At 47.1% G+C, this 21,093-nt stretch overlaps 8 protein-coding genes across 8 annotated transcripts; 7 read left to right on the top strand and 1 right to left on the bottom strand.

Annotated features, from left to right (window-relative positions):
- Window positions 1-617: 617 nt before the first annotated feature.
- N7484_003913 (uncharacterized protein) lies at window positions 618-1,958 on the top strand (the record flags this gene model as incomplete). Its single annotated transcript, XM_057114333.1, has 1 exon — window positions 618-1,958. The coding sequence occupies one exon, from the start codon at window positions 618-620 to the stop codon at window positions 1,956-1,958; it is 1,341 nt and encodes a 446-aa protein (XP_056974473.1).
- A 1,115-nt stretch (window positions 1,959-3,073) lies between these two features.
- N7484_003912 (uncharacterized protein) lies at window positions 3,074-3,514 on the top strand (the record flags this gene model as incomplete). Its single annotated transcript, XM_057114332.1, has 2 exons — window positions 3,074-3,249; window positions 3,310-3,514. The coding sequence occupies 2 exons, from the start codon at window positions 3,074-3,076 to the stop codon at window positions 3,512-3,514; spliced, it is 381 nt and encodes a 126-aa protein (XP_056974472.1).
- Window positions 3,515-8,457: 4,943 nt separating this feature from the next.
- On the top strand, window positions 8,458-10,278 carry N7484_003911 (cytochrome P450; the record flags this gene model as incomplete). Its single annotated transcript, XM_057114331.1, has 6 exons — window positions 8,458-8,653; window positions 8,728-8,861; window positions 8,914-9,264; window positions 9,328-9,384; window positions 9,449-9,624; window positions 9,690-10,278. 6 exons carry the CDS (start codon window positions 8,458-8,460, stop codon window positions 10,276-10,278), a joined length of 1,503 nt encoding a protein of 500 aa, XP_056974471.1.
- A 99-nt stretch (window positions 10,279-10,377) lies between these two features.
- Window positions 10,378-11,802, bottom strand: N7484_003910 (benzoate 4-monooxygenase cytochrome P450; the record flags this gene model as incomplete). Its single annotated transcript, XM_057114330.1, has 2 exons — window positions 10,378-11,338; window positions 11,399-11,802. The coding sequence occupies 2 exons, from the start codon at window positions 11,800-11,802 to the stop codon at window positions 10,378-10,380; spliced, it is 1,365 nt and encodes a 454-aa protein (XP_056974470.1).
- Window positions 11,803-12,605: 803 nt separating this feature from the next.
- Window positions 12,606-13,784, top strand: N7484_003909 (uncharacterized protein; the record flags this gene model as incomplete). The annotated part of the gene is made up of 3 exons (XM_057114329.1): window positions 12,606-13,276; window positions 13,328-13,386; window positions 13,447-13,784. The coding sequence occupies 3 exons, from the start codon at window positions 12,606-12,608 to the stop codon at window positions 13,782-13,784; spliced, it is 1,068 nt and encodes a 355-aa protein (XP_056974469.1).
- A 1,162-nt stretch (window positions 13,785-14,946) lies between these two features.
- Window positions 14,947-16,673, top strand: N7484_003908 (flavin-containing monooxygenase; the record flags this gene model as incomplete). Its single annotated transcript, XM_057114328.1, has 4 exons — window positions 14,947-15,121; window positions 15,177-15,208; window positions 15,273-15,283; window positions 15,338-16,673. 4 exons carry the CDS (start codon window positions 14,947-14,949, stop codon window positions 16,671-16,673), a joined length of 1,554 nt encoding a protein of 517 aa, XP_056974468.1.
- Window positions 16,674-18,738: 2,065 nt separating this feature from the next.
- Window positions 18,739-19,151, top strand: N7484_003907 (uncharacterized protein; the record flags this gene model as incomplete). The annotated part of the gene is made up of 2 exons (XM_057114327.1): window positions 18,739-18,914; window positions 18,989-19,151. The coding sequence occupies 2 exons, from the start codon at window positions 18,739-18,741 to the stop codon at window positions 19,149-19,151; spliced, it is 339 nt and encodes a 112-aa protein (XP_056974467.1).
- A 254-nt stretch (window positions 19,152-19,405) lies between these two features.
- N7484_003906 (uncharacterized protein) lies at window positions 19,406-20,762 on the top strand (the record flags this gene model as incomplete). Its single annotated transcript, XM_057114326.1, has 3 exons — window positions 19,406-19,818; window positions 20,024-20,391; window positions 20,455-20,762. The coding sequence occupies 3 exons, from the start codon at window positions 19,406-19,408 to the stop codon at window positions 20,760-20,762; spliced, it is 1,089 nt and encodes a 362-aa protein (XP_056974466.1).
- Window positions 20,763-21,093: the final 331 nt, after the last annotated feature.

Below are 21,093 nucleotides of genomic sequence, written 5' to 3'. Positions count from 1 at the left end.
TCTGCGGCGGTCACTGGATGAAGCTGCAAAATGTAGGGTGCCCAAATACCCCGTATTGGTGGCTGGACTTACTTGTGAAAATGTACATAGAGTGGTACGCGAAATTGATAGACCAACCGACCGAGATCGCCTGGCCAGATACGAGACAAGTATGTATCTGGTTCAAGGGTATTGTGTTATTTCCCTTTTCAAGGTCCTTTACCTGTCTTCGCCACCCTTTTTTATTTCTCCTTGCCATCTTCTCCAGCTCCATTTAATCCTCCTGGTGACTCATCAACAAATACTCTTTGGCTGTTAACTCATGATAGATGGATACGCTCTCATTTCTGACACTCATCACGGTCTGTAGCTGTTGGGGCAATGCGGTTGAACATTAGGTTCGTTGCCTGGAGAACCCACCAAAAAGACACATTTGGAGAACAGGGACCCATAAGCAATTTGTTGGTCAACGCCATTCTTCTCACTCAATTCTTCTCAATGTCCTTCGACCTCGTTGATAGTAGTGTGCTGGTTTAGTGGGCGAGCTAACCAAGTTTGGAAACAGCCAATTCCCACCTCTTTGCTGACTGGTCTTGTCGACTCTTGGCATTTGCTGATCACCAAAACTGCTATCAACCATGTCCTTTATCAGTAACGAGATCCTGCTTCTCGTCGCAGACAATATCGCTCATCAAGAAGACTACTTCCGGCTGCTGCGCGTGTGTCGTCGTTGGCATGAGTTGCTTTTCCTGAGAGCCTACAGACGTATCTCAGTGAGCGAGGATCAAATATACCCTCTTGTTTGTTGCATCTACAGCAATTCCAAAATTGGCGCTGCGATCCAGGAACTGAATCTCTGGTGGGTCTTAAAAGGGCCGAAGATTGAGTATGATGTGGAAATGGTCAAGGACGCGGTCCAACGAGCCTGCGACTCGCCAGCAGACTGCAAAAAGTGGATAGACCGGCTGCGGCAGGGGAACTCGGATGCATGGTTAGCTGTGCTGGTACAGTCACTTGAAGCGGTGACTGTCCTATGCTTGGATTTCTCCATAAGGTCGTCTTATTTCATTCCCATGCTGGGGAGAGCGGCCACTCGCGATCCACCATTCGACACGAAGCCGGTACTGCAGCGTCTTAAATGCATAACCTTAAAGACTGAAGACAACAAAACGGCTTTCGACGCGTCGAATTTTCTCCCGCTGTTCCAGCTGCCCGAGATGCGGGTGTTCTCGGCCCATGCGCTGACCGATGCTTACGAGTCCTTTGCGGTCTATCCGAACCCCGGAACATCGGGGATCAGGGAGCTCCGTCTGGGCGGTACCATAACACGATGCAATGGCAGCAAAGGCTTTGCCAACTACATAACAGCTTGTGCTAATCTAGAAATCCTGGAATATCAGCATGACAACGTGGCTATCTGGAGTCAATACTCCGGAAGTTTTCAATCCGGTGCATTCTACACCGCGCTCCTGACTCAGAAACACAGCCTGCGCGGTCTTAAGCTGAATGACAACGGAGAAAACACGACTGAGAACTGTGACAACGACTCTGATGACTCTGATGACTGCTTCAATCAGTTTGGATCACTAGCCGAGTTTCACCAGCTCACAGAGCTCCGCATCCCAGTGCGGACAATCCTTCAATTTGGGCATGGTGATCGTCCAACAGTTCCTCTCCTTGACGTTCTCCCACCGAACCTGGAATATCTCCACTTGGCTGATTACCACAAGGAAGACTCCGACGTGATAGTGGCAAATCTGAAAGACGTGGTCACGCAGCGAACAAAGAAGTTCTCAAATCTCACGAAAATCCGTCTCCAGTCGTCCGAACTGGAACACATTCCCCAAATTCCACGAGGATGGAGGCTTGAAGTTCCTACACATTACAAACAGACCTTTGCGCTGCTTCAAGAAATCTGTCGAGAGGTGGGAATTGAGTTCTGTCTATGCAAGCCAGGATGGGCGGCAGTGGATGACTAGTGATTCATTTTTAGAACTTTACTCTAAGCTTTCTCAGACCTGTCACTCTGCCTGATATCTCTATCATCTCCTTGCATCATGCAGATTGTATACACAACCTCTAATCACTAATTCCTAACTGCATCTATCTATCCAGCTGCATATACTATCCTTGCAATTCATGGGTTTTGTGCACATCCAGACCGTTCTTTCTAATCTGATCCCAACTCCACTCAATATCCTGAACGAAACTACCGCCCCACAATTCCCCACCCTTTAGCCCCTTTAGCCCCAAATACGAGACCTGTCTTACGACTTGATCGAAACAATCACTGTGTTGCTTATTAATCGGCAAGATGGCCGAGTTGGTCCAAGGCGTACGGTTCAGGTTCACCTGATCCAGATTTCCGTATCTCGTTTTCGGGGCGTGGGTTCAAATCCCACTCTTGTCATTTCTTTTTTCTTGACCCAGCCTCATATTCCTAAGCAAGCCCTATAGGCGATTGTCGTTTAATCGACATCAGAAATCAATCACGGTGAAAGGGTATTTGCAAGGAGCGCAGATGGTCCGTATTGCTTTTGGTGAAAATAACAATGCAACCCCGAAGATTCTCCGGTACAGCTAGGCTAAGCTTGTATACAAAGGGCCTACAGTCCTTGGAGCATAGGCGTTTATGAGCTATTGGTTCGCCATGACGGTATCAGCTTTTTCTGTTCTTACACGGATTTATACTCCATTGGCGTGGTCGACGAGAGAAAATCGGGAATTTACTATGGACAGAGTAGAGGGACTGGTTGCTCCCTGGCCTCGTTACCGAAATAAGTCCGTTAGAGCGTCGTGATTTTTCAATTGATTTTATTTTGAAGAATAGACTGGACAAAGAGGTATGATACGGTACATCAACATTTAAGCACCCGAGGTTCAAGATCAACATCTAAATGTCTCGCTCTGTAGACCTGTATTTGATTTAGTGTGTAAACAATACGATGCTATTACATAAATACGGCATATTACGTGAGACTGGTACTTTCAAAAATTCCAGATAACCATAACTGAGACAGTTAATCGGATTAAAAACAAATTTTCACAATCTCAAAACTCAAAGCCTTAGTGATTCTACGTACACAAATACAAAATGTCCCTACACAACATTGGTCTCCGCATGGGCGGCGTGTCAAGTGCTGTATTTGCCGCCCAAGGCGTTTTTCTCCTGGGAAATGCCTTCTACACCATCCTCTATCCCTCCTCCGCAGCCAACTTCCCAGGCTCGTCGCTCAGCGGAACTCCCAATGGGACGGTCCAATGCATCGGGTAAGGATTTAATCATTATTCCTGGTGAGATGCTGGTCACTAATAGCACCAATCTTCCAGTTTGACCTCCCTTGCTCTGGGGACGTACTATCTGATTTCGACCTACCAGCGTAACACCGTCATTATGGCTTCTTCAGTGCCATCTCGTCTCGTGGCTGCTTTTGTGATGTATCGAGCTGGCGGAAATTGGGTCCAACCTGCCATTTTTGAAGTCTCAATGGCAATAGCAGCTAGCGCAGCACTTGTTTGGGACCGGTACATGTAGGACTGGGAGCGATTATATTAGCGATTTTCCAATTTTATTCATGACGCGTCATGTTTTGATTCCCCTTGCTAAGGAACAGGCACCAGCAGACGACGTAGGCTTCCCAAATGCCTGTAGGCCAAGGGCTTTCGGATGAACTCAGTACTTTGGTGAAATTGTGTAGGAGATAGTGGATGTTACAGGCAGGTGTGTGAACCCGGCGAGCGTGTGGCTTCAAAAACAATGATCTCGCTGTTGAGTGGTTTACGTCAAATGCCGAAAGCCGCGGACGCCAGGAAGTCTCACAAGAGAGCCTGTAGCAATAGAAATGCCATACATTTGGTGTGAAAAGTGGCGAGCTGCCTTTGAGAGTAGGCTGTGCCAGGGACTTTATCGCTACTGAATATTCTGAGGCCGGTGTCTCGACCAACTTGTTCATAAATTGTATCGGTTGTCTCATTTGTCATTGCTGCGCTTGTTATACTGGCTTTTGTGTCCGTGGCTGCGTTATTTATTGTGGGAACTGTAGGGGCTACTTTGGAAAACGAGATACTGAGGCAGGCACAGTCCAAACGCACTCTGATTGTTCAATTATCTAGCCAATCAATGCATTCCAGGGGCAGCTGTGCCTGAAGGTGGCTTTTATTGATCAAAAGGCATCATGTGTCTCACTTTGGGGCCGCGTGGGAAAGAGCGTTGGAATGTGACTAGTGAGGAGGTTGAGGATTTTCAATTGTATTCTGATTGTTATGTCATGGAAATATATCCTCTTTATTGATGTACATAAAAATCAATATCAGCTATACGTATGGCTTTAGGAGAAGAAATTTGTCACAGCTCCACAAGTCCCTGGGGCTGTCTGTTTATGATATCGATGTTGAAAAGATGAATGTGGAATGAATCTGCCAGTCAGATTGGAATCTCAGTGTTTGACGTGTACGCAGGAATATTTGACACGGAATCTAAGGAGCTCACAGTGCAAATTGAAAATAGCTGACGGTAGCAAAATCTTGAAATGATCCTTACGGTGCTATGAAAAAATGCTTCTACAAGGAGGTATTACGAGCCAAGTTGCGCTGAAATTGACTCTCCTGGCTTGGGCGCTAATAGGACCCGGCTTAGAACCAGTTGAAAGCTCTATTTCCGTGGATTGGCGTCGACTTACTGCCCTGGCTTAGTGCCATTAGATCACCTAACAGCGGACGCGCCCCTCCTTCAGCTGAGAGGCAGATGCTGGGCTTCTCATAACCACAAAAGGCGGCACGTTCATTTGACCATGTCATCGATAAGATTTGGCAACCTAAGCTCTAATTCTGGGCTTCAGATTGGAGATAATCGAGGCACGATCAATGCAGAATTCTATCTGCCCCCGGGTAAACCAGAAGAGCTGGAGAAGATTGAGCATTTACTGACTCATGCCATTTCCAACGTCAGAGCGACCGAAAAATCCACCTGGCCCATAATCTACGGTCCCATTTAGGCGTGATCCGGACTTCGTCTGTCGCGACAAATTGCTTGACCAGATTCGTAAAGAAAAACTCAGTGTCAGGATCGAGGATAGCGCTTGTGGGTTTTGGTGGTGTTGGGTAGGTGTGACCCGAACTTTCCGTTTCCATGTCTTCTCGCTCATAAATAGTAGGAAATCGCAACTGGCTATCGAATATTCCTACCGAGTTCGATCCAAAATGCCTTCAACATGGGTCTTTTGTCTCCATGCGAGTAATGAGACCCGTTTTGAGCAAAGCTTTCGGAGTATTGCGGATAGGGTCAATATCACAGGTCGTCAAGATCCCACAGCTAATATATTCTCTTTGGTTGAAGATTGGCTTTGGAACGAGAATATTGGGAAATGGATTATCATCCTTGATAACGTTGACGACTATGAATCTATTGGCAAGCCAATATATAGATGTCAAATCGGCTTGAATAACCAGCCGAACGCCCCGATAAAGCCTTTGTTAGAATACATCCCCAGGAGCCAAAATGGAATTATCATCATCACGAGTCAGACGAAGGAGGTTGCGTTGAAGCTAGTCGATGACGATGATCTGATTGAAGTCAAGCCGATGGACAAGCCCGAGGCGCTAGAACTTCTCCAACGAAAGCTTAGTGCGACAAAGAAAATTGAAGTTGTTGAGAGTCAACAGTTAGTGGAAGAGCTCAATTGTATGCCACTTGCAATCGTATAGGCTGCAAGCTACATTCGAAACCGAGCGCCTCGCTATTCAGTATTTCAGTACCTAGCCGACTTTCAAAAAAGTGATCAAGAAGCGACAAAACTTCTTCAAAAGGAAGCAAGCTTTTTTGACCGGGACTGGGAAGCAAAGAACTCTATCATGAAGACATGGCAGATATCATTTGAGTATATTCGGCGAACAAAGCCATCTGCAGCAAGCTTACTTTCTCTAATGAGCTTTTTCGATCGGGAAGGTATTCCAGTGGATCTTATCCGACTCCACACTAAGGCTAGCCAAACTCCTACTTTGAAAGTCCACGATGACTCTAGTGATGAGGAAACATCTATCTTTGATATAAGACTCGATTTTGAGGACGATTGTGTTAATGTTAAGGGACTATTCTTTTATATCTCTTAGCATCACAGCTGAAACTTCCTTCACTATGCACCGGCTGGTATAACTAACCACGCACGCCTGGCTGAAATCTCATAAGCAAATCGACCAGTGGAAGGAAAAGTTCATCCATATTCTATATCAGAAGTTTCCAACTGGAGAGTATGAGAATTGGGAGATTTGCCGCTCGCTTTTTCCTCACGTCCAATCGGCATTTCTTCAGAAACCAAAGTCTCATGAGAGATTATTAAGATGGGCAACGCTCCTTTATAGGGGCGCGTGGTATGCTTCAGAATGTGGTAATATCGCAGATGTGAGAGACATGGCATCAAAGTCAAGTGAGCAGAAAAGAAAAATTCTAGGTGTCGACAATGAAGAAGCGCTTGCGAGTACTGCCTTACTAGCAAAAGCTTATTTCCTTGAGGGCTCATTCAAAGAGGCAGAGCAGCTTGCTTTGCAGGTTACGGAGACTTATAAGACGAAGTTTGGCGAAGATCATTTTGACACGCTAAATAGCATAGCTATTCTAGCTTTAACTTATAGAAGCCTAGACCGATGGAAAGAGGCAGAGCAGCTTACGGTGCGAATTATGGAGACTTACAAGACAAAGCTCGGCAAGGATCATCCTGATACGCAACAAAATATGAGCAACTTAGCATCAGCCCTCTGGGGTCAGGGCCGATGGAAGGAGGCGGAGCAGCTTTTCATACAGGTCACTAAAGCTCGCAAGGTGAAGCTCGGCGAGGATCATCCCTATACACTCACTAGCATGGCCGATCTAGCGTCGACATATAAAAGCCAAGGCCAGTGGAAGAAGGCAGAGGAACTCGAGGTACAAGTCATCGAGACTCGAAAGACGAAGCTCGGTATGCAGCACCCAGACACTCTTTCAAGCATGGCCAACCTAGCAGTGGCATACATGAGCCAAGGCCGATGGAAGGAGGCGGAGCATCTCGAGGTGCAGGTTGTGGAGACTCGCAGGATGAAGCTCGGAGTGAACCACCCCGATACCGCTGACGAGCATGGGCAACCTTGCTTTTATCTGGAGATCCTTGGGTTATGAATCGCGAGCCCTTAGTCTACTTCGAGATTGTCTAGTCAAGCATAAGCAAATATTGGGGCTCAACCATCACCAAACCTTATCAATGTCCACAGCCTTGCTACAATGGGAAGCTGAGAGTTTGAACACTGACAATGAAGAGGAGCGGCTTTCTTGAACGCAATATTCATACTGAAGTATAATATCCTCTTTTTAATGCAGTTAGGTAATGTAATTTTGAGAGTGATAGTTATGCTACTATCAGTGTAGAACGCTGGGAAAAGATCAGTTAAGGCTCGCAAGAAGCGAAAAGAAAAAAAAAAAAAAAGAAGCAGATTAATCCTGGTGGGTAAAGAGCCAAGCGAACAAAAAGCAGTTTTATCGTGGTTCTAGAGAGAAGAGAAGAAAAAAGAAGGGGAAAAAAGAAGCAAGAGACAAGCACTGAAAGAGGCATCTTGTGTAGAAATTTGAAGAATGAGAAAGACCTATTTTATTTGGTAGTTCGCAGACTTTAAGAAATTGGATATTCATGCGAGGCAGATTCCCGAGCGTATGATCTTCAAAGAAAGGCAAAGTAGCATTAAAGCCATTTGCATCGTGTGAAAAGACCACATTGTTGAACCTTTCCATTTCCCAATATCGGCTTCGTAGGCAATCTGGGCTCGGCTTAGGTGAACCCCTATTGTTCTGTTCCTCTTCTTATTCTTCACCGAAATCTCAATAATCTCGTTGGTGATACCAACGCAAACAGCGGTCAGGACTTACCTTTGGAAGAGAATTACCCTGCAGCTGTGGCTAAGTCAGGGTTGTCCCTTGAGCGAGCAGTCCATGTAAGCCGCTACGTCTGCTGTAAGGCCCATGTAAATTGCCTAGACCATTTCCACGAGATAAATGTGCTTGCAATGACCTCGACGAATTAGCGTGTCGAGGCTGCGGGCTGTTTCGGGGCGATGTCGTGGCCCGATATACTTTACAAAGAAACGTGGTAAATACCGTTATTACCACGGATATTGCGTAATTAATCGAACTCTAACAGGACGCCACTAAACTCCACGTTGTAACGCTGCCTAGACAGCATCTGGACTACAAATCATCAAATGGCAATTAGTCAATTTTTCAAAATACTGCACTATTGATGATCCCCCGAGGATTTGTTTTTCTGAATCGCATGTGCCCCCAAGTCATCTATCGTTTGAGAAAGAAGCTATTGGCTTCGAAGTTGACACACTCTTTCTCACATAGATGGTTGGTTCGCCCATTTGATTTTTTTTCCTCTTTGCCGCCTCTGTATAGGCAGGCTTTCATGATTGCTCTCCAGGACGTGGAATGACTTGGGATCGACGTGGATTACCAAAATGGATATCCTACTCCTGCTGTCGCTGGCCTTTGTGGCCTTGATTTCGCTCCTTGCATACCGAATTTACTTTCATCCTCTCGCCCATATACCAGGGCCTCTATTGGGCAGCATCACGTATCTTTACGAATGGTACTATGATCTGTACCAAAGTGGCCAATTTACATTTCAACTTCGAGCTCTGCATCACAAATATGGTACCAACTCCAGGCCTTGTCTTTCTGGATCGGACGTCCCCCCTTAGCTAATATTAATCTCTTGATCTATCTAGGCCCTGTTATTCGCATCAACCCGGACGAAGTCCACATCGATGATCCTGATTTTTTCGACCAAGTGTTTGACCAGACAAACGGCCGGGCGGAGAAGCCTTTGCGTGTTGCAGAGGTCTTCGGGCCATACCCCGCGGTAGGAGTTCCTCTCTGGTTCTGGAAATCGCAAACATTACTAATGGAACTAGACTATCGGCACCCAGTCGCATTCCTTACACCGTTTTCGAAGAAGTGCGCTCAACCCGTTCTTTTCAAAAAAGTCCGTCGCAGATCTGGTCCCAGTAATGTGGCGCCCTATCGAGATTCTGCGAGAGCGTCTGCATCACGCAGCTGAAACAGGAGAGGTACTGAATATGAAGTACTTCTATGCGGCTGTCACCCTGGATATCATCAATGCTTACTGCTTTGCCCATGAGCCCTCTAATGTGCGACAGCCTGACTTTGGTCGTAAAGGGTTCGACGATGTGGACAGCTTCCTAAAAGTGAGCCTACTGAATATTCATATTCCGTGGGTGATGCGCTTGACATATTCATTGCCGGTACGACCACACTATCTTCCTACTACGTGGATTGAAGATATCTAACCCACCTTTTATATTTAGGATGGTATCAATAAGATCCTTGCCCCAGCAATGGCGGATATTTTGGACTTTCGTCAGGTATGTCAAACAATCGTTGCAGTAAATGATTGTTAGATTATCTAATGCGGTATAATATCGACAGAGTCTATCTCAGCAGGTTGAAGCAATCCGACATGGTGAAAATACGGCCTATAAAAAGGCAGACCACCGGACTGTCTTTCATGAGCTGCTGGATAGCGATCTTCCAGAGGAAGAGCTACAGAGGGATAGATTACGCGACGAAGCCTTTAGTCTGGTAACAGCAGGCTCTGGCACGACGTAAGTCTTCAGCACTTATGTAGTCATAACCTGTTAGGATAACATGCTAACAAGTCGCATTTTAGAGCATATGTACTACGTGGTACAGCATTTCACATTGCTGCTAATCCAGCTGTGCGCGAGAGACTTTATAGCGAGCTTGTGGCTGCTATTCCCGATCCTCAACAGTTCCCACCATTAGCAACTCTCGAGAAACTTCCATATTTAACGGCGGTCATTCAAGAGGGTCTACGTTTATCGGATCCGGTCACACATCGCATCAGCCGGCAATTTCCCGAACGATCGTTTGAATGCCGTGGGATCTTCATACCTGCCAATACGACTGTTGGTATGACAGCCATGCTGACCCATCTCAACGAGACTATCTTCCCGGAGCCTCGTGTTTTCAGGCCTGAGCGTTGGTTACTAGACCCTGACGGAGTTAAGCGACTGGAACGCTACCTTGTACCCTTTAATCGTGGCACACGGTCTTGTTTGGGATTGAATCTAGCGCGAGCTGAGTTGGTTTTGATTCTCGCAGCTGTCTTCCGGCAATTCGATTTTGACGTATCGGCTGTGCAACGCGATCGTGATATCGACGTGAGCCGGGACTATATTTTAGGGGCCCAATCGCGTGATACGCCAGGTATTTTGGTGAGGGTGAAAGAGCTGTAGGGCTTCCAATGAATACAAGTATTATTGGAAAAAAGTAATGTCTCAAGATTTAATTGAGCTCTAGTCGAGTACCTAGTGTAGCACAATTGCAACTGTCTACTACAAATTGGATACGTATCCCTCCCGGTGAAACGCTGGCACCTTATAGCCTGCTGTCTTCTTGTACATCATCTCCCGCGCTTCCTTCACTGTAAAAGGCACTAGGCTATCAATCTGCAGTGGCTCTGCTACTAGACCCTTTGCCTTGATGAATTGTGCACTTGACAGCGGTCGCTTGCCGCCCTGCCCGAAATCAACGATCGCTTGCGCCCAGTCTTTCAGGATTTTCTTCGTCTGCGGGGCCGACCGAAAGACCCAGAAAAAAGTGTGGGGCATGCCTTCGTATTCCTGCAATGTAACTGACCCGCCGGCCCGGTGGATCTCCCGCGCCACTAACCGTGATGCGTCAACAGTCTGCTCTTGACCCGAACCCATCCAGATCGGACACATGCCCGCCCAGTCGTCTGCACTAGCGGCGGCGGGACTCGCTAGTGGATGGGCAAGCATGCCGGCGTCACAGTAGAGATTAGCGCGGGGTGGTCGTGTTGGCCAAACTGAACACGTGGGAAAGCTTTTCTCCAGATAAGGAAGCTTCTCAATGGGGACAGGGAATATGTCACTTTTGGCATTGCTTTCAAACGATGGAAAGGCATTGCTCAAGTCCGCTGCTGGGCTGAGTAGGGATATCCCAGCAGGAATGCTACCTTTCGCTGGTACCGCAGCACCATGAAAGGTGATACTTGCTCCCCGACGCTGTAATCGGAGTAAGACCTGGAGAAGGCCTAGGGCAAGAGTAGCGCCTGAACTATCACCAGCAATCACAATTGAGGAAGGGGGAATGGGCTTATGCGGACTGCCCGTGGGAGGGATGAGAAGGGTCAAGTATGCTTGGAATATATCTAATAGAGCTGCTGGGAAGGGATTCTGAGGTGCTAGTCGTTGTCGGACAAGTAGTACCTTAGCACCTGTAGTCTGGGACAAGGCGGCAGCTGTCTTTCGATAACTAGAAGGAGAGTTCAAGCTGGTAGATGATATCGACTTATCAGTAATGGGTGAACAAAGCAAAATCCCGTCAACTTACACAAAAGAGCCTCCATAAACATAGAGAATAGTCAATGGGCTCTTGGTCTCCTTCGACAATTCCAGAAACTTTTCATTCTCCCCAATAGCTGGCTCTGGTGTATCCTTTTGAACCTGATTTCTGAAACCCACCCACTCAAAGTCAAGTGGAGCAGATGACGGGCGGTCGTAGCGGACAGAGTGTTCGTTGGCCTCGTCGACCAGTTGCAGGAGAAGGTCGCGAGATGTATCTTCTGTCGGGCTGGGAATAGAGAACTTGCTGACCCAGAGAGGACCCTTGACGGGGTCATCACGGCAGGTAGCGTTTTGCTGAACTGAGATAGCAGTGGTACGAGCGGTCTTGAGGTATTCCGTTCGCATCTTCTGTACTGCGGCCAGCAGATGCTTGGAATTCTGAAAATCCATGATGGTTGAAAACGAGATCAATCTTCGAGCATAAGTGATGATGAAACAGGAAAGGGAAGGAAGAATGGTTCCAGACTATCCCCGACCTCAATGGTGGATAGATGTATGAAGTAAAGAACAGGCCCAATTAAGGCGATGTCAATCACACCTGGGAGCTAACCTCGGTCACAGGATTGAATTCTTTATTATTACCGAGCTGAAACTTGTGTTACTACGACAAAAGCTGTGAGGGACGGAGGCCTGTTGCCTAACGGAAATCTCCCTTTGTCTACCCCGCCTCCCAAGGTTTGTCGGAACCGTGGAAGGATCTGCAAATAGCTCAAGGTGCGCAGATCAGGAGATTACTGACCCACTGCCCCCAAACATGGCAAAAGGTCCAAGACTGTCACATTTCCGTCGTTTTCATGGCAATGTATCAACGATCGGCTGACATACAGTATTGGTATTGTAACGATGCTTACTCGCATGGATTTGGAAGAGCCAGACAAGGGTTCACTCTCTGTTACTTCCACGCCCTTTCCTTTCAACTGCAATACCATACTCTCCGGTATGATAAACACTGAAATGGCCAAAATACGCCTTGCGGGGAGGTCTCCGTCAGCCAGGATCCAAGTTGGGGCCAATGCTCCCGCACCCGCAGATTTTTTTCCATGCAGGGATATATATTAGTAGCCCCACTGCTGCCAGCATGCCGGTACTAGTCTGGTACAGACCTGATGACCGCTTCTGTACCAGAGTGGACATTCATTTAGACAATAAAGGGGCCCGGAGAGACTGAATCTTGGAAAGCAAGGGAGATCAGAATGGCGGAGGCAGCAGCTTCACATTCCTACAAGCTGGGGCTCAATCAGATCGGCTATGCGACATTGGTGGTTTGCATCTTCTTCGTTGTGCTGTCTATTGCAGCAGTCGGTCTACGAATTGCCACTCGGCGGATGATGGGCAACAGATTGGGAATGGACGACTGGCTGGTCATTGCTAGTGTCTTCGTCTTTTTGGGCTTTTGCAGCAATTCTTTGGTAGGAGTTTACACCTACGGGGGTGGACAAGTCTATACCAATGAGCTAGAAGCCCAAAAGAAGCTTACACAGTATATGAAATCCGAGTACGCCGTTCCACCACTCTACGCCGTGAACGTGACCTTGGTGAAGATATCGATTCTATGTTTCTACCATCGCATCTTCTCTGTCGCCAGTTTCCGCCGCATCAACTACGGTGTAGGTATCTTCTGTCTTGTGTGGTTTGTGGCCGCCTTCATTGGGGACTTACTATACTGCATCCCCATCCGGCACTTCTGGGATCCCACTGTGGCTGGCCATTGCTTTAACTTCCCGAGTTATTTTCTAGCAATGGAGCTCATAGATATCCTGCTAGACGTGACTATCATTGTTCTTCCTCTCAGGACTATTTCAAGCCTGCAACTCTCTTTTCGAAAGAAGGTAGCTTTGCTAGGTGTCTTTTTGCTCGGATCTTTGTGAGTTAACCGGACAAGCGTGGCGACCCAGACACTTTCTAATTCATATAGTGTCATTGTGACGGGTGCTGTTCGCATCGCCTACGTCTACCGACCGGGTGATGACCTTCGTGAGTTTGTCAAAGTACAACCAGGTGGCCTAAATCGCTAACCCGCTTCAGTATCACTAGGTCAAGCCTCTCTCTGGTCGGTAATAAATCTTGGTGTCGCCATTCTCTGTGCCTGTCTGCCCATCTATCGCCCTTTGCTCCCCAAATTTGGCCAACTCGGAAGCCTTGTACGCAGTTACTACGATAAGCCTTCGAAGGGCGATGGCAGCCACTTGCCTTCTACCAACTCGGAAAGGTCAAACATGAACAGCTACGAGTCTCGTTCCGCCAACTATTACAAGATGAATGATAGTCAAAGTGACGCTCTACCTTTAACCAATATCGCAGTGGGTGATCATCGGAGTTTCGAGAGGGATCTCCAAGGCATTCGAGTGCAACGAGAGGTGGAGGTTGTTTAAAGTGATAACACACCGGTCGCTCGGGGATACTGGACTACAGCGAGTGCGACCATAGCTGTAAACATGTAATGTAGATGCTTTCATTTCTGACGAACGGGGATTAAAGTGCCCTGGCGCTTATACGTGAGCTGAATGTAAGAAAGGTCTTTAAATGTGAAGAAAATCGCATATTGAATGCCAATCCGGAAAGTCTAGGGCAAGTCTAAGTGTAGATTTGCAGCGATGATTGCTTAGTTTATGCGACGAGTCCCCTAATCTTTCTCATTTCCTAGATTGTGGAATATGCGAAGAGGCAAAATGTTTAGAGAGACTTATTTCCCTTCATCTACCTACCCTCATTGGATGTTCTATTTGAACGTACCTTTGGGATTTAAACGTCGAGCTGTCTCATCGGATCGGCCCGGGTGGGAACGTGGAGAACAGACTCGAAGTTGATCCATAGTTGGCACTTTCACCCCAGTGTATTCAAGAACGTGATCCTAGTGCAATACCATGTAATCACTTTAATGAGATGCAAACGCCACTTCAATCTACTGCAGGCGACTGTAATGGTCAAAGCATGTGAATTTCTCTTACGTAATGCCCTCTAGCTTCAGGCCAGAAGTACAGTGGAGTGAGATTCGTTAAACTTACTTTAGGGGGCGGTTTGCGCGTGTTTTTGCAAGTTGGCTCCCGTTGGCAGGCCAAGACACTCGTCTATTACATACACGTTACAGGGATCACAGATTGCTTGGCCTGATGCAACGTGCCCACCTAAGAAATCCTGCCGCTCATGTAGTAAGGCCCACAAACTTGCAAGATTGGGTAGGGCTCTAGGCCACTAAAGGCTCCAGCGGAATACACGTCAATGATTCGCTTGGATAATGCAGCCTGTATTTTGGGGCTGTTTTCTGAGTTGCTATGCATTAGTGTCAGTTTTGCATGACCGGGGTAAGGCGGGATACATGGGTCAATTGACAGGGCGATGACAAGGATATGTGCAAGCGAATTCCATGTGTAATCTGCTGATCTTACACAGTGCCTAGCTTGGGATTGAATATTCTCCAAAGTGCGATTGGCGGACATGGGAAATATAGCACTCGCAACAACTCCTTCAGATTTCCACAGCAGCGCTCACAAGTCACTTCGTCGTCACACGTGATAAATAATTTCCTCCACTGTTATGGCTTTGCCACTGAAAATTCGGTCTCAGAATGCCTACGGTGGTGCATCAAGCACGTTCTATCCCGTTGTTGTCATCGGGGCGGGGCCTTCAGGCATTGCAGCGGGCTGTCGGCTCAAGCAAAAAGGGGGTTGCGACCAGTTCCGAATCTTCGATCGTCAGTCTGGTATTGGTGGTAGGTTTACAACGCATATGACAGCAGAAAGTCTCAACTAATAGCATTGAACCAGGCACATGGTGGAGCAATCGATATCCAGGCGTGGTAAGCTTCATTTCCAGTCGGATTGACTCTGTCTAGTGCTAAAACCTGTTTTCCTCATTCACAGGCTTGCGACGTGTAAGTGCCTTGATCTTAGCCACGTGGAGAAGACTACCCGTTGACGCTGTGCAGACCTACATTGTTCTATTCCTTCTCATTTGCGCCAAACGTTACGTCAAAGACTATTTTCCCCACGGGGCACGATTACGTTGACTACCTATACCACGTGGTCGAACAGGCTGGAATTGCGGATAAAATCCAGCTTGACACTGACGTCACGTCTGTGGAGTGGATTGACGAAGACGCAGAATGGGAGGTGCAGGTCTATAGGACCTGCAGACAAGAGCAACAGGACGCAGATTCTGCTGTCGTGCGGATATTCGAAAGAATCCGAGCCAAGGTGGTGATTAGTGCCGTGGGAATCCTTGTCGAGCCGACTGATTGGCCCTCCAATGTTTCGGGACGCGATACTTTTCAGGGAGAGCTCATAAGTCCTGCACGCTGGCCAGATGAGACAAAATTGGATGGTAAAGATGTTGTCATAATCGGATCTGGCTGCAGCGCTGCACAGATAATACCCGCCCTTCTCAAAACCAAAATCAAATCATTGACTCAGATCATGCGAACACCACCATGGATTGTGGCCCGCGTGGAGGAGCCCGGTGGGAAAGAGGCTTATGCTAGATGGGCCCCGCGCTTATATGGTACCATACCAGGATTGGGCTATGTGGTTCGGATGCTACTCTGCGGCGTATCCGAGTTACTGTGGTATACAGTAATTCAGCGACCGAATGCGTCTCTAAGAAAACGAGAGGAGGCATCGTCTCTCGCCCATATGCGTGCCCTGGCACCCCCCGCATTTCACGACCAACTGACACCGAAATATAAGCTGGGATGCAAACGTCGAATATACGACAATGACTGGCTTGCGAGCATGCATGATCCTCGCTTCTCTCTCGAGTCACGGCCCTGGTGCAGTGTATCCGAGGCTGCCATCACCGTGGGCGACAAGAGCAATACCAGAACCTACCCTGCTGATGCGCTTATCCTTGCAACGGGCTTCAATGCAACTGAGTTTCTGCATCCAATTACCGTCTTAGGTCGATCGGGTCTTTCGCTACATGGTCTGTGGGCAACTCGCGGCGGCCCTCATGCTTATCTCGGAACGGCAGTAGACGGATTCCCCAATTTCTTTCTTATATTAGGGCCGAACACATTTTCAGGACACACATCAGTCATGATGGCCATTGAAAACAGTGTTGATCATGCGATACGTTTAATCACACCAATCTTGAATGGGGATATTGAGACTGTCGAGCCAACTACCATTGCAGTTGAGACCTGGCTGGCGAATATTCGGCGTGATATGAACACTACGGTATTTGCTGGATGCCAAAGTTGGTATAATGGGGGAGGGAAATATAACGCCGTGATGTATCCGTATGTGTCCCTGGATATCCTCCCATAGCTATTTTGATGAGATGACACTAACACCAGGCAGCCGCTCGCAGCTAGACTTCTATATGCGATGCCGATTTCCGAGGCTGTCTGACTGGAACCGAGTCCTAACACCTCAAGGCCGCCGACGACTGTCTTTACGTCGAGCCACGATAGCGGTGGCAATGGGGACACTGGCTTGTACCATATTATTCTATCAGCAAGGTTGGATATCTGGGATTGACAATGGACTTATAAGTGGAGTGGCTATTCTAGCAATATGCGCACTTGATTTCATCGCCGAAACAGCAAAGAGGAGTCAGATATGGGTGGCTCAACACGTCAGAGAATCTTTATAAAGGGGAATCTAGTCCATTGAGGCTGCCTACGATGGTCTTTGATTGATGCTATAGGTCTATAAACGCGATATTTTGTGCAAAGGACGCCAAATGCTCTGACTCGTAAATTCTACTTGCCGCAAAGCGGACCTATTGGGTTCAAGAATCGAATATGATTGAGTTTGGCCTCGAATAGATACTCAGCACATTGGGACAGATCGCCTCATAGTAAATGGTTTTCAGAAATAGCTCTCCCTCTCTCTTAAACACCACACTTTTTGAGATTGATTTAGATATTGCTAAGTTACGCTTACCTATCTTAAGTAAGAAGCTGAATAATGTAGTAGCGTTATGTCTTGGAGGCTTTTGGACGGCTTGAGGGGAAATCATAACCGTGGGTCTCTCTTGGCAATGCACTACTGCAAGCAGGGATGAGCTGTTATACTGATACCAAAAGTACGAAAACCAAATGAGTCAGAGGATACAAGTGGCAAACTCTATTTAAGGAAGACCAATAAGTGTGGTTCATTTGTGTGACTACGTGGCTGACCCGCGTTATCTATTGCAGATGAGAACGCCCAAGGCATACCTGATGTGAGGGTTGGCCCAGGACAATAAGCACAATAACCTTAAAAGGGGCGATAGGCCACCCACGGGGGCGGGATTAGAATGGTAGACCAATGTATAATCGAAGGTTATCACTGGCTAGTAGATATGACATATCACGGATACTGGGCGACATGTCACTCGGTATGTATGGAGATTTGTGGGGCTTCGAAGATTGTCAAAGTCAAAAGTGACTGTATAGTACTACCAGTACTGCAAAGCCACCTGCCCCCAAAATAATTCTTTTTCGGTCTAGCCCTGCTGCCCTTCCCCGGGTGGCTTTCTCAACTCGCTTCAGCCGTGCAAAGTTACGCTAGTCGATATCTTTCCAAGTAAACCTAAAGAAAGATTACCCGACAAAGCATGTTGATCCTTTGCCCTGAAGATAAGTTCCGCCGAAAGAATCTCGATTTAGCAAATCATTTAGCTCTCTATTGGGTTATTGCCATCTTATCTTGAATGCACCTGAGCACCTTAGTACATACCCTGCCTCAGCCCACGGACGCGACCGCGCGAATGTTACTAGTGGCGAATTCCTTACAGCCACCCATTGCATCTCAAATTAGCCCCTAAACACGGGGTACAGTAGTACGTGACAGACTCGCATGAGGCTAATTGGACGGAACGATCTAGTCTTGTTTGTTCAAAATCCCGCAAGTATGAAGCGAGCGCTGCAGCAAAAGATCCATGCTTCAAATACACCCGTGTGACCTGAATGGCAGACAGAAATATTCAATGAATCGCCTTGATAGCTTGCTATAAAAACATGTTACTGGGAAACATCGTCATCGAGAAAGGATAACCCAGCAAACGGAGAAGACCGATAATTCACAATAACTGAGTTGTAAATACCTTATGTGGAGTATTAAGTTTCGCAGATCCACCATAAAAAAAGGACCGGACATTTTAGGAGACAAAAACTACATTGAATCTGAAAGGATTCCTATCCCTGCCATGGTTGCATCGACCTGCACTCTCCATGCAGCACCTTGGCGGCATGAGATTGGACCTTTTCCTTACAAAATCAATGCTCTGCCATGGCCTGCAGAATACAACCCTTAAGCTTCCAGCAAATCTACTAATACCAGAGATCGCAAATGAATACGAAATTCAGCCTTCGAAAAATACGCGTTTTCTGAGTCAACTGGCGGAATGGCCGATCAGAATCACCTCAAATATATCCCCGATACTGGCACCTCTCACTCCAGTCATCCGGATGGGGGGTTTTCGGATGTCAAAACTGCGGGCAGCGCGGCTGCTGGTGAGAATGACGAGTCTTCGCCTGTACCGTCCTTACGAGACTGGAGGCTAAGACTTCTCACAATTGGGTGCGAATTCCCCTTTGGTTACCCAAAGTAATTACCCAAGGTAGGACAATGACAGTGCAGCTAACTCGGGTCAGACTTTGTCATTGCGTCTTCCTTTCTGCCCTGGATATCACCATTGTCAGCACCTCGTTGACTGCGATTGCCAATGACCTGCACGCCTTCGAACAAAGTAGCTGGGTTGTTTCTAGCTACCTGACTTGTTACTTCAGTGAGGCTCTTTCAGACATTCCATGCTAACATTCTGATCCACTACTAATTCTTAAGCAGGCTTTCTTATAATATGGGCTAAATTAAGCGACTTCTTTGGTCGCAAGTTAATGCTTGTCGCCGCTGTGCTACTCTTTCTTGGCTTTTCAGGGGGCTGTGGAGGATCCCAAACCCCAGTCCAACTGTAAGCTACGCTTCTCTTGTTATGAGCGATAGCATCATTAATCTGTGGTAGGATTATATGTCGTGCCTTCCAAGGAATTGGCGGTGCAGGAATCTTCAGCATGGTCCCCATCATCGTGGCAGAGATGGTAGAGCCTGCTAGATACGCTAAATATAATGCGATAATCTCTCTTGCTATTGCATTTAGCTTTCTGCTGGGGCCATTGCTTGGTGGTGCCATTTCTGATGGTACCACCTGGCGCTGGATCTTTTGGATCAACCTCCCTGTGGGGTTCATCGGATTGCTTCTGGTCCTTTTTGCCATGCCAGCTGAGTTTCCTGCGCATTCCGAGAATGGCAGTAAATTTACGCTCTCAATCAGTCCAACTAAGCGAGATGTCCCTACCCGTGGCTCTATCGACTATCCGGGCTTCGTTATACTTCTGGCTGCGTCTATAATGCTGATTGTGGCTATCGAGGAAGCTGGAATCTCCTTCTCATGGTCTTCAGCTCTGGTGATTGCCTTCTTGGTTGTGTCAGGCGTTCTCCTAATTCTATTTCTCTCATGGGAATGGTATCTATATCATACAAATTCTAAAAGGGAACCAATCTTCCCTTGGGCGTTCATTCAAAACCGGATACTCATGGGAATATATCTGTTAGTATACTTTACATTGCTACTTTCACAGAAGTATCTGAATCCTGAAGCCCGAAGCTCATACTGATTATACTCATTATAGAAACGCGCTATTATCCGGTGTCCCAATGGTGACCCTTGTGCTTGAATTACCACTTCGCTTTATGAGCGTGAATGGTCGTTCTGGCCTTACCGCCGGTATCGATATCTTACCATTTACACTTATGATTGCATTTGGATCTGCTTTAAGTGGCGGTCTCACCGCAAAAGGTCGCGTTCCACCCTTCGTGGTCTTACTTTTTGCTACTACTCTACAGGTCCTCGGGGTTGGTCTTCTTTTCTCAGTCCCCATTGACACAACAATCCCTGCGCGCATTTATGGATATGAAATCCTTGCTGGTCTGGGCACTGGCCTCAGTCTTACTACCCTCTTGAGCGTTACACCTTTTCTAGTGAAAAGACACGCTTTAGGTATGGTTGTTCTATTTTAAACACCCTCGAATGGACTATTCTAACGATTTATGATCACGTTAGCCGTTGCTCTGGGTGGAGTTACCCAATTGCGAGTCCTGGGAGGTGCAATCGGAGTCTCTGCCGCAACAAATCTTCTGAACAACACTGCTAGAGAGAAACTAGCAATATATTTGCCTACCGAGGAATTAGCTCGTATTTTGAGAGATATCTCGTCGGTTAAAACGCTATCGTTGGCAGATCAGTCGATAATACATGCTGCCTTTGCAGCGGGCTATCATAAACAGCTCGCGATGATCCTGGGATTTTGTGCAGCTGAGTACATCGCGTTAGTGCTGATGTGGGAGTGGCCAATGCGTCGGTTAGCCTAGTTTCCATCATATTATACACTTATGCCTACTTTCCAAATGAAAGGATACAAGAACTACGTAGACTTTAGGTCACTTGCCTTTTTACACTCTACCCCTTCATTGCGTGAAAGACAGCATTCCATACGACTCTCTTGAAGCTCCATTCGCTTCCGATGGAAATTAGATATTTTCTATATCAGAAGTGATTGGAATGAGATATTCAACAAAATGAAAACTTTATATGAAGTAGACAAATAATCCAAAATATAGCATCGGGGGTGGATTGAGTGATCTTACGTGAGCCTCTGGGGCTACCGATAATGCCACGCGCACTCGTTTAAATACCGCTGTA

Source organism: Penicillium longicatenatum (assembly GCF_028827895.1).
Source record: "Penicillium longicatenatum strain IBT 33135 chromosome Unknown contig_2_segment0_segment0, whole genome shotgun sequence".
Taxonomy (NCBI): domain Eukaryota; kingdom Fungi; phylum Ascomycota; class Eurotiomycetes; order Eurotiales; family Aspergillaceae; genus Penicillium; species Penicillium longicatenatum.
Note: the sequence above shows the minus strand (reverse complement) of the source record. Positions and strands in the feature narration are given on the sequence as shown.